The following is a 12,509-nucleotide window of genomic DNA, read 5'->3' as shown; positions in this document are numbered from 1 at the left end:
GATGAACAGGAACGAGAAAAGAGCAGCAGGGGAACGCGTCCTCTGCGTCCATCAAGGGACACCTACCTTAAATTGCACAAGGGGTGGACCACAGGGGGCTTAGCACAGTGCTTCTGAGGCAGGCCTGGAAACACAAGCTGGTCTCTGATTGGCCAGTGCTCCATGGGGCCTGACAAGCGCCTTCTTTTGGTTCTCCAAAGCCTCTGTGGGCTTGGCAGGAACTAGCTCATTTGGACAGGCACCTCCAATAACTGGCGTGGTTTCCAATGACCGTTGAGTATTTTTTCTGCTTCCCATGTTAAATGCACTTCACTTGACAAAGTCACCTAAGCGGGTGTCTGTCCCCTCGACAAATCCTACTTGAGAGCTCCTGGCAGCCAAAGATGGCTTACCAGTTGCTCACCAATTCCCTGGCACCTACAAAGGCTGTGAGATCAAAATGCCACCGAAGCCAATTTCCTCACCATAGCCCTAGGCTTCCCCTCTGCACAATGCAGCAGGGTGGCCCACCGGTCCTCTCGCCACATCACACTCAGGCTAAGATGCTCGTCAGTCTCAATGGGAAGTCAGTTTGTCCAAGCTGTCCCCAGCCACACGTACATATCGATGTCATTCTGTGCCATTTATTTCTCCATTTTAGAGGATGATATGAAACTCCCCATTGTCGAGACATTGGTAAGAAAGAAAAGGATGGAAAACTAAATTTGTCCATAAGAACCCAGCATTTGAGCCCCAGAGATTGCTCTACAGATTATGGATACTTGCTGCCAAGCCTGGCAGCCTAAACTCAATTCCTGGAACCCTGATGATGGAAGAGAACCGACCCCTGCAAGCTGTCCTCTGAACACACACACACAGACACACACACAAATGAAATACCAAAAAAAAATGTTAAGAAAGAACTCTATAATTAGGAAGCAAAGGTATGCCCGTGTTATGACCAGAAGCATCTCAGAGTCTGCCCCTGGATCTCCAAGTTATTACACTTTGAGGAAAGTGGGTCAGTCTGTGGTTCGTGTCTTAGGTCTGAGTCACCAAATAATAGTAACATTTACCACTGATGTGGGGTCATTACTGAAGCTGGGAATATTCCAGAAATAAATGACTGTGTTCATCAGGAGCCGAGGGGTTGACGGCTGAGACTACGTGACATGGGGGACAGAAAGAGACCCTGGGGCCTGCAGTTTGCACCCAAGTCTGTTTCTCATCTCCTGTCCTTCCGTTTCATCCTTTCCTCCCAGAGCCGGAAGAGGTGGCCAGGAGCCACGATTGGGCGGGTCCATTCCTACTTCTTGACCCCCAGATCCTCCTCATAGAGAAGTAGCAACAGTGGGAGGGGCATGGAGGTACCTGGTCCACATTGCACACAAACAGACCTCCAGACTGAGCTTGGGGCCTCGGGAGAGGTGACAGTCACAAATGAGCACGGCTTTCCATGCTTCCCCCATCCTGAAGACCCAGTGTGGCCCTCTAGGGAGACCAGGCTCAGCTAGCTCCAACAGCACATGATAACAGCCTCTAGCCTCATCAAGAACCCCAAAGATCACAAGAGAAATCATGTAGCTTGTCTGTGCTTCACCAGGCTGTGTATTGCTCTCACAAGAATCTGCTGTAGTTACAATCATTCATTTGCTCACAAGTGGGGAAACTGAGGCCCAGGCCAGCTGGGAAGAATCGGAGTTGGGAAGAGCATGCAGACTGCCTCGCCCAAGTCTCCTGTTCTTCCACCTATCACCTGGTCTGCAGGCAGGCCATGTCCCACAGTGACTACAAGATGGCCTGGTTAGGGCCCAGGCAGGCTCCACCCATTGAATCCCAGCACATCCAAGCTGGGCCTGAATTGCCACAAGCATCTGGCAAAGTGCTGACAGCAGATGAGCTGATTACGTGGGAGAATACAACCAGATGGGGAGCCCAGATGTCACACAAAATTGCTCTTTTCATTAAACTGGGGGGACATGTGGACCAGCCCACCCTGTGGCAGGACCCAGCGCCTGTGGTCACCAGGAGCTCTAGGGCTCCAGGGCCATGAGCATCTCTTCACCTCCCATTGTGCACAGAGCACCGAAACGTCTTAGGACAGCTGTGGAAACACATATGCACATAAGTGTGCTTTCAGACTCGCACACATATGTGCAGTTACACGCACAGTTGTTCATACATGCGGGCATAAAGCACATACAGGGACATGCGCACCACATTGGGCAAGCACATTACACACACATATACTTGACATGCACATAGCATCCATGAAAACAACCCTGGAACTGACCTGTCCGGTGCCTTCACACACACACACACACTCCTCAGGTGACTACGATACCATCACGAGGGGTCTGGGCAGTGGGCCATATGCAGATGAGAGCCAGGCGAGAAGACAGGAGCTGCATGGCACCTCCTTTCACATATGTACTCCTCCCCAAGTTTCTTGATGTCCCAAAAGGATTTAGGGAACCCTTCCCTTTTGCAAGTTACTAGAGAGCAGAGCTTGTGAGACAGTCCTGAACCCCCAAGCCTAGGTCACTGCCTAAGAGGCATTTGCGGAGCCACCCAATCAGTCTCGGGCCCCCTCAAAGTGACACACGCTCATCATTTCAATTTCCAGGAATGAAAACTGAGGCACAGCAACTCATCCTGGCCTAGCTAACCCCACCACCTCAGAGGCAGAGACAGTACGTGTCGGCTCCTCCTCAGCTGTGCACAGCCCCCGGAGTCACAGCAACCTCACCACCAAGGAATGTCCCCCACAAATCATCGCCAGAGTTCCCACAGGCCAAGTCAAAAGCCTATCTGGTCTGTATCATATCCTGCTAGCACAGTGCCAGGTCCTGCCTCCCATCCTGAGCGGGATGGGGATACCAGAGACAGCTAGCGAAGTTCTGGAGACCCCTACTTCTCTCTCAGTGGCATTTCTGTTCTCCTGGTGTAGGGTCACCGAGGCAGGCAGGAACCGGGGGCCTGCCAACCCACTAATGAGGGGCTTTCCAGCCACGGCAGACGGCCCAGACTGAAGGTCCTAGGATAAGTTTGGAATATCCAGCTAGGAAGGAGGGACAAGAGGAAGATTAAAGCCAGAGGGAGAGGGCCCAGTGGGGAAGGGTAATAAAAAGCAAAGGGGGTCAGGGTCAGGCCACCAGGGACCCACATGGAGACATCCTCCAAGTTGGTTCCACAGGATCCAGCATGTCCAAGGCAGCCTAAGAACAAGAAGAAAGATGTCTGGTGCCAGGAGGGACTCAGAAACCCCTTCACCACTGCCCCCAGCACCTCCAGGCCAATGCAAGCTAAAAGCCTGTGGTACTTGAAGGTTCTGCTGACGGTGAAGTAGCTGGGTGGTCCGAAAGGAGATGTGGAGACCAACACCCACTGAGTTCCTTTGGAAGGCCACAGACCTCCAAAGGGAAGTGGAAAGGGAGGGGCAGGGGAAGGAGGAGGAAGGGAAGAGTATAGGGGAGGAAAGAAGGAGAATGCAGGTAGAAGAAGCAGAAGGAAAGAGCATAAACTTTGCACTGGCCAAACAGAACACCCATCTGTCCCCTTGGGTCCTGCCTGGACTGCGCCCCCAAGCTGGGACTATAGCCTAGAGTACTGGCTCTCCCAGAGTAAAGCTAAGAAATGGGTGTGAAATCAAAGACCAGAATGTCTGGCAGGAGGGTAGCCCTTCACTCAGGACTCTGACCAGGCAGTCGGAGGTTCTGCTCATTTACTGTTGAGCTTCTATCCAGACAGCTACCAACGAACTAGCCACCAGCATTAACTGTGCCCAGAGCCATCAATGGGCAGGTTGGACAAGCCCACATTACAGCAAACAGTGTCCTGGGGTTGGGGAGATAACGCTTGGCACACTAGGCACCACTTGCCATCCCTGATGTGCCGTGAGGGGACCAGGTTAGAGCCTTACAATCTGCTCAACAATCCCCTGCAGGAGGGAACAGGCTGATGAAGCAAGGAGATACAGAATGGAGCAAGAGGCCTCCAGCCAGAGGCAGGGGCAGGCATCGGGCATCAGCTGGCCTCCGCTAAGGGTGTGGCTATGAGGAGCATCCAGAAATATCTACAGGGTGGGGTGGAGAGGCAGTCTCTGGCCAGCGCCGCAGGGCCAGCCTCCAGGACAACATCATCAGGGAAAAGGCTGTGAGCTAGCCCCACATCTGGGCAAGAACAGCTGGAGGCGGCCCCATAGCTCCAACCCTGCAGCCAGAGTAATACAGTCTGACAGACACAGAGGGCTTCTACAGGGAGCTGAGTTCCTCCACCAACTGGACTTAGCGGAGAAAATGAAGGAGGGCTGGAAGGAGGACAGAGGAGGGAGGGAGGACCCAAGGATGTCCCTGTAGCCAACTCATTGAGTCACAGGAAATTTAACCATTCAGTATCTGTCAAGTCTCACAAAACTTGGCTGCCTTGCCCTGCAAATTGTTGCAAAAAGAAGTCATGTGACTTGAGCCCACCAATAGCACATGGAGGAGATGACCTCAATTTCCAAATATTGGGGTCACGTTTCATTTCCCATTACCGCCCCCCCCCCAGCTAAGACTTTTAGCAGCTCCCACTGCAATCTGATTTCCCACTCCTTCACACACTTGGCCAAGAAGGAGGCTGAAGAACTGTGCTCACAAAAATCTCAGAAAACATCTGGCAGATCCCGAGAGGGAGAGAAGAGCAGAGCAGGGTCTGCCTGGACTTTCTCCTGACTCGCCTGCCTCGAATGTGGGCCGCTGTCCCTCCGGCCAAGCACTGAGAATGACTTCAAAGTGGGTCCCACCACAGGAGCAGGAGAAAGCCACCTAGAGCCCACCCAGAAACCAGTTTCTTTGCATACCTCAATAAGCCTTCTTTTGTCCAAAGCAAAAAGTCTAACACCACAGCTAGGACCCAGGCAGCCCCTTCCGAGTGGCCACACCCTCAACAGCAAAGGGAAGTAGAGGTGGAGGTGTCCTAGCACAAGGATGGAGACAAGCAGAGAAGTGGGTGGCCACAGGGCAGAGCAGGGCTGGTTGATGCCAGGAATGCCCTACCTATGCCCATAGTAACCCCAGCTTCTGGGGTGAGGATTCCACGGAAGGATTCCCTCCTGAGGTTCTAGGGAAACCCCAAAAGAGGTGCCAGGCAGGGGTGAGTGCCAGGGGAGCATTGTGGGAGTGAGGGAAGGTGGTCCATCCTGGCTCTCCTTCACTTTCTGAGGGATTCCTTCATCCCCTACTTATAACTGAAATAAAATCCAGGTCAGTTGGTCTAAGCCATGCTCTCCCTCCATCCCCAAAGGCCCTGGAGCCCCTTCCAGGCCACTTTTGTTTATATCACATACCCACTGGGCACTAATGATGCCAGGAAGCAGGAGAAGAATATTATAATTGGCCATGGAACATGGAAAATGATTCTCCCACTAGTCCTGGAAGTGCCAGCTAAGAAGAGCCTTGTCCTGGACACGAGCTGGCCAGTCCACTGCAGCCACCCGCTGTTCTGTAGCCTGAACTCCTAACCACCTTCTCCTCCCCTGTCAGCACATGCCCGATGCCCTGGGCCATGGTGGTTAGGGGTCTGGGAAGATTTATCCCACAGCTAACTAACAAAAGTGATACTGAGAATAGCATTGCTGCCCAGACGTGTGCTTGGAAGTATTGGAACCCAGACAGGGACAGTCAGTGTCTCCCTGATTCTTCCCAAGGGATCAGGGCTCCTTCGAAGGGCCCATCCATTCTGGCAGGAGGAGTCTCACATCTGCAGATCATCTGAGCAGTTCCCAGTCCAGACTCCAAGGCCCTCTCCTGGCCCGGCTCTCCGTTCAATCCATCTTTGGGCAGGGAGCCCAAGAAAACTACCTCTAAAGGGGTTAGGAGGTTTGCGGTCTGATTAGGACCAGAGTTGGCCTACTACCTAACAGGGCTCCACAGTGCCTCCTGAACGCTTGGCGGGGACTACAGGGAACCCCGTCCCCTGGGAATGTAGAGAATCAGCCCAGACAGCGGGAGGGTGTGTGCCGAGGGAAGTCCAAAGCTGGGGATTCAAACTTCTAGGATCCCTTTCACCCCCAGGAGTCCCCAAGGAATTGAATGGCTTTGACTCTAGGGGGCGGCCCTTCCCAGCTTTCAAAGGGGAAGTTTCTACTGAAGGATTGCGTGGGATGGATGCAGCGGGTCGCCTGTGATGTGGGACAGGGAATGTGAGGTTTGGGGACAAAAGTGTGACCACCTCTGCTCGGATCTAACACGAGGAGAACTCTTCCTTGGCTCGCGCGACAGCCCCACCCAACTGGCCCGTTTGAGGAGGGGGGCAGTACGCCCGCGGGGATGGAGTTGGCCGGGTTCCCTCTCCCGGGCCCCCAACGAATGGTATTCGTTGTCTTGCCCGGTGCATTCCACAGGCCAAGGGGAAAAGTTCTGCAGGCTCGGAGGAGGCCGGCGGCGAAAGCGCCTAGGATGACAGCGGCGCGTTCTACAGTCCCGGAGGCCCGGTCCCCCCAAGTCCTGAGTGCCCTTACCTGCGCGGCTCGGAGGCGGCGCCCACAGCAGCAGCAGGAGCAGGAGCAGCGGCGGGGACAGGAGCGGGGCGCCCGGGCGCGCAGCTTTCCAGCGGGTGTGTACGTCCATACCAGCGGGGTGAGCGGGCCGGGGAGCGGGGAGGCGCACGCGATGCACGGGACCAGGGACACGGCCCGGGTGGGGGACACAGAGAGGAGCGCGACAACTTCAGGGAGTCATAGGAAGCTCGGCGCCCGCCCTATCTCCCCCGCGGCGGTGTCTGTCCTGGAAGGGGCGGCGGGCGCGCTCGCCCACGGCGCGGGGATCGACTTTGGCCCGGGACGGCCGGGACCCCCTCGCTGGCTGCTCGCGCGCGCCCTGTCCTCCTCCTAGTCCCTTGGCCTCCTCGCCGCTGCCACCCCGCGACCCGATCCCCGTGGACGCTCAGCTGGAGTGAGGTCCTGCGCCAGCCGCGGGGACGAGGAGTGCGGACCTCGCCTTCGGCGCCCAGCACTTTTCCCCCCTTTCCCTCCCTCCCTCACTGCTGGCAGACACGGCGGAGGCTGTCGATCCCCAACGCCCGCAGCAAATCAGAGCCCGGCGCCCCGCTCTGCAAAGCCGGCCCCCGCCTCCCACTGGGCGCCGCGGGCGAGGGGGTGGGGACAGCGGGCGAGTCGCGGCGAGGAAGGGGCTGGCCCGGGGCGGGAGCGGACGTGGGACGGGGGCGGCGCCCCCCGTTCTTTCTCCCCGCTCTGGGCGGCGGCCTCCGGAGCCCGACGGCCCACCCTGGTCCTCTATTCTTCCCGCCCCAGGTGCCCCGACGTGGACAGACTCCAAGAACCAGCATTGAGCCCCCCGCCCCACTCCCTGGCCAAAGTTTGTTCGTCTGAGTTCAAAAGAGAGAGATTGCCCTACCATGCCGAACTTTCTCTTTAAGGAGGAGTTCCGAGAGCTCCTCTTCTGGGCGGAGACTCAACTAGCAACTCAGCCAGAAGGGGCTCCCTAGACTGTGACTGACAGAGCAACCTAGCGTTAGGGACCCGCCTTCCACCTTTTCCCCAACTAGATTGTCAAGGATGCCCAGAGGGGCCTCAAGTGGACATAGGGTAACCACATTATTAGATGAAGTTAGCCTCAAATCCCACCCCACCCTCTCCCTACTGTCCCTGGCGGCCCAGCCACTTGTAAGGAAAAGGAGGCCAAGGGAGAAGTCCCCCTCCAGAAGTCCGGTCAGAGCGAAGAGAGACAGGAGTTTCCCCCAGATTTCTCCAGGCCCAGGAGGCTTTGCTAATGTCTGACTCACGGCCCTGCCCTTCTCCAAGAGCTTCAGGGTTTGTTTAGAAAGAATCAGCGTTAATTAAGAAGGCTTTCAGACTCAAAGCCATTGCTGCTTTTGAACACATTGCAGTCGGGGAGGATTTTGGAGTGATGGGGACCTGACTGGGACTCCTTTCTTCTCTTACATCTTCAGACCAATGTGAGATTCCCTAAATGCCCCTACTTCTCATCATTCTTCCGACCAGGCGGGTACAGGCAGTCATGGGGCAGAGGCAGCCAGGGGGCAGAAGCAGTCAGAGGGTCCAGGCAGTCAGGGGGTAGAGGCAGTCGGGGGTACGGGTAGTCAGGGGGTACAGGCAGTCAGGAGACAGGAAGCCAGGGAGTACAGGTAGTCAGGGGGTACGGGCAGTCGGGCAGAGGCAATCAGAAGGTACAGTCACCGAAAGGAATAGCTAGGATGGCTTGCTCTGGTTCTTGAAACTGAACATAGGTGACCAGTACTAACTTCAGCCACACTTTGCTTAAGTGTGGGACATAACCTACAGTGGTCATCGCATAGTGCATAGCAGAGAGGAGGAGGGTTGGGGTGCAGCTCAGAGGCTGTGTAAGAAGGTAGCACACAGAGAGGAGAGGTCAGAGCAAGCATGAGAGCACAAGCAAGATTACAAACCCAGGCAAGGTGCAGTAAATGTTAACAGGCACCTCGTATAGTTCAGATAAATGGTTAGGGAATCGTGTGTATGTGTGTGAGTTGTATGAATGACAGTGAGATGTGTACATGTGTGTATATGTACACATGTGCGGCATGTACATATGTGTATGCTGTGCATACTGTGTTCCTGTGTGCATGTCGTGTGGGACGTGTGCACGCATGTGTACATGTACAAGGTGTGTGTGCACAGATGTAACGTATATGCGCATTGTGTAAGAGGTGTATGAGTTCAGTGCATGTGTTCATTTGTGTGTTACATGTACTATATGCATGCATGTGTGTTGATGAATCTGAGACCTCTGACCCTCTCTTTCCCATGCACCTCACTTAGTGAAACTTTCTCTCTGGCACTCCATGAGGTCCCGCCACACCCCTTTGATATGGAGTGGCCCTGCCCCACCTACAAGATCAGCCTCTCCCTGTGGACAGGTAGTGCTGACACAGGTCAGCAACATAGTTACCAGCAGTGGGCCTTCCCAGTTCTACCTTGGGGAATGCCTCGCTTTTCCCCAAGCACACATGAGCTTCTCTTCTGACAGTCTAGAAGCTAGCCCCTGAGAAGTCAACTTAAGTGTACATTCCAAGGTCCTGGAATGCTCTTGTCAGGAGCCATGGGAAGCTTGGGTTTGTGGCTCATGACACAGACAGGTGCTGGACAGTTTTATGTCAACTTGACACAAGCTAGAATTATCTGAAAGGAGGGAACCTCATGAGAATATCTCTGTAAGATCGAGCTGTAGGGCATTTTCTTGATTAGTGATTGATTGGGGAATGACCAGCACACTGTGGGTGGTGCCATCCCTGCGCTGGTCATCCTGGGTTCTATAAGAAAGCAGTCTGAGCCAGCCATGGGAGCAATCCAGGAAGCAACACCCCTCCGTGGCCTCTGCATCAGCTCCTGCCTCCATGCTCTTTTCCTGCATGTGTTCCAATATTGATTTCTTTGATGATAAATTGTAAGCCAAATAAATCCTCTCCTCCCCAATGGTGTTTTGTCAAAGCAATAGACACCCTAAGATACATGTTTTATCTTCTCTGAGGAGTAAGCCACACAGTGCCTGGGCTGTGCTGGCAAACAAAGTTCCTAATGGGGTCCAAACCTGAATTTGGGAGAAATGAGTTCCTATCTCACCAGGAAACTCAGAGAAAATTCTCCCAGTTGGGTGCTTTGATGTAGGTACACAGTGGTAGGAGGATGAGCTACCCTTCCATTGTTGAGTTCCATGGGGATGTGAAAACCTCAGTTATCCGTGAGACTTTCACCAAGGTCGCCTGACATCACCCCACACAGTCCCCAACCTACATCAGGCACACATAACAAGAGAGCTCACTCATCCCATCTACAAGGGGAGGAAGCTGCAAGTCAGAGATGGCAAGGGGCCTGCCCAGGGCACCAAATCTACGGACTCAGTTCACTGTGGCAGAGCCAAGATGAGTGCCCAGTCCCCGCAGCTGCTCACTAGCCTCAGGATTCTTATCCTTTCCTGGTAGACAGACTCCAAACGCCTGCCTCCCAGCAGGAGCATCTGAGCCGTATCCTGCTCAGGCACAGGCAGCCCCATACCCAGCATCCTCCTGTGCCCTTTGGCTTCTCACTATAATGGAGAGCCCTTGGAAATCTACTTGTTGTTTGGCCTGTTTGCCAGCATGACTTTAGACTCTAGTGGCCTGCAAGCTGCCTGTGGACCCCACCCACACCAGCCTTCAATGTTGCACCAGGGTCCATGGTCACGGGAGTAGTTTGTGCTTTTATCTTTCTCTCTCCTCTCCGTCTTACCTGGCCCTATGCACCTGCTAGCAGCATGCCAAAATGGAAGGGCTGACCTCCATCCAGTGCCCGCTGCATGTCCCAGCCAATCACACACACCATTACCCTTTGTTGTAGAACACGGTCCTGCAAGCAAAGCAGCTGCCATTATCATCAGGTCAGTTGTGCCCGCTTGAAGGAGTCCATCATGGTTAGACTTGTGGACTATTGCTGTGCTCTCGGGGAAGGAGGGAGTGAGGAAGGTCGTTGGGCCTTTATCTGAGACGCCAGGGGAAGGAGAGGCAAAGGGGGAGCTCTGAGGGGTGGGAGGTGTTTCTCTCCTTCTCAGAACATATGGAGTATCCCGGACAGTTGTCCTCAGGTAGGGCTCCACTGACCCTCCAACAGGTCACAGGCCTCTGTGGCTCTACAGTAGGAACAGAAAGTCATGGATTAGCTGTGGCTCTGAGTTATGGCTAGGGATATTCACGCCAGCAGGGTTGCCTTGGTGTTATGCCCAGGGAAGAGCTCTATCCATCCATCTTTGAGCTGGTATTCAGAAGTCAGGCCAATGCCACAGTTGCACACGCCACTACTGCAAGCCCTGGACATGAGATGCTTGTCCCCTGTGAAGTGAGGTGGTGAAACTGACCCTGGGATTCCCAAAGACTCAGATGAGAAGTTAAGCGGCAGGTTTGGGACAGAGGGGACAGGACAGCCCTGGATTTTTCCCTCTGTGTGTCCAGCCACTCCCTGTACCAAGCTGTTTCCATGTCCTGTTCACCAAGACTGGCTTCTTTAACCTAGTCTGGCTAGCCTTTCCCCACCAGTGCCAAACAAGCCTTTGAAAAATGATGGGATTTCCAGGCAAAACAGCCCAGGAGACAGTAGGCTGACTTTTGGCATGAAAAGCAAGTTTGCAGAGAATCAGACGACAGCGTCCTGAGATGCATTTTCCAGACGGTGGCAGCTGGCACACGGATCGTCTCCCGTAGTCTGTTTTACAGAGCTGGCTTGAGACTGCAGGCCAAGGAAAACGTCCATGGGAGAAATTCCTGTTTTGTCTCTTTAAGAACCGTCTGCAGAGGTGGAGATAGCATCATACTGCAGAGGACTGTCCTCAGGATCTGTGAAGTCACCAAAAATCATCTAAATCCCTGTTTGTCTGTGACGAACCTCCTGCACAAGACTCTGATCTCACCAGATCTGCCCCGCAGGACAGGATGTGCATGCTGGCCAGGATTGTGGGCAGCTCCTGTCGAGCCAGCCAGCCCTTGTGTGGGACGTTTGGGGATGGGTAAAGTCCCAGGAGGAAGAGGCCTTGTGGCACCTGCACTCAGAAAATAGTCACTTTTAGGAAGGTGTACGGATTAGTCTTTGTCACCTTGACACGAATCACAGTCATCTAGGAGAAAAGAACCTCAGCTGAGGAATTTTCTCCCCAGATTGCCCTGTAGGCATACCTGTGCATTTTTTTTTGATTGTTGATTGATGTGATTGGTATGGGAGGGCTCAGCCGACTCTGGGTGGCGCCATCCCTGGACAGGTGGTCCTGGGAGATATAGAAAGGATAGCGGAATGTGAGATTGGGAACAAGCCAATCATCAGCATTCCTCCATGGTCTCTGCCTCAGTCCCCACCTTCCGGGTACCACTTGGGTCCCTCAGTGATGGACGGTGCTTGGGGCTTGTAAACCAAATAAACCCTCTCCTCCTTAAGTCATGCCATTTATCACCGCAATAGAGAAACAGCAGAGCAGAAATGTAGGCGATCCAGACTAGGGGTGGGAAGGCAGGGCCAAGGATGAACAACAATGTCCTTGAACTCCAGGGATCAAGGGCTGCAGAGGCCCACAGATAATGCACCAACGTCGCCCCGACATTGTCCATCACAGTGTGCCTTCAGCCAAGAATAATGTAGCCCTTCACACCTGCATGAGACCCGCCCCCCCTCTGCCCTTCACAGACCACAGACAGAGGAACCAGGGCCCAAGACGACCAGCATGGGAGAAGAATGAGGCTCTACCAGTTCTGCCATAGAGACGTTACTCTCCCTCCACCAGCACCTCCGTACACACTTCCTCTGCACAGCTACTGCTGACTCCCTGGTCACCCATCTGGCCCTAGGAATTGAGCATCCACTATGAGGGATTCAAAAGCAACTAGTCCCATTTTTAAAATGACTAAACTAGGGCCTTAGGGACCCAGCTGATCTTGGACAGCAGAGCTTTGAACCTGTCCCGTTCTATGATAACACCTGTTGCTGCTAACAGCCGGGTTCTGTGTCCTTCCTTCCTTCCCAGCAGCCACTA

The 12,509-nt window shown here is 54.2% G+C and overlaps 1 protein-coding gene across 2 annotated transcripts in view; it reads right to left on the bottom strand.

The window, feature by feature from the left end:
* The window catches only part of Col5a1 (collagen type V alpha 1 chain), a 150,961-nt gene extending 144,223 nt beyond the window's left edge, over positions 1–6,738 (bottom strand). For both annotated transcript variants that reach the window (XM_075985567.1, XM_075985568.1), the window contains exon 1: positions 6,482–6,738. In XM_075985567.1, the coding sequence (XP_075841682.1) occupies positions 6,482–6,590 (109 nt within the window). In that variant the 5' untranslated portion in view covers positions 6,591–6,738. The remainder of the gene's footprint in view (positions 1–6,481) is intronic.
* Between the last annotated feature and the right edge of the window lie 5,771 nt (positions 6,739–12,509).

The sequence above is a fragment of the Microtus pennsylvanicus genome, chromosome 9, assembly GCF_037038515.1.
Source record: "Microtus pennsylvanicus isolate mMicPen1 chromosome 9, mMicPen1.hap1, whole genome shotgun sequence".
Classification (NCBI taxonomy): Eukaryota; Metazoa; Chordata; class Mammalia; order Rodentia; family Cricetidae; genus Microtus; species Microtus pennsylvanicus.
This window is presented reverse-complemented; position numbering and strand designations above follow the sequence as displayed.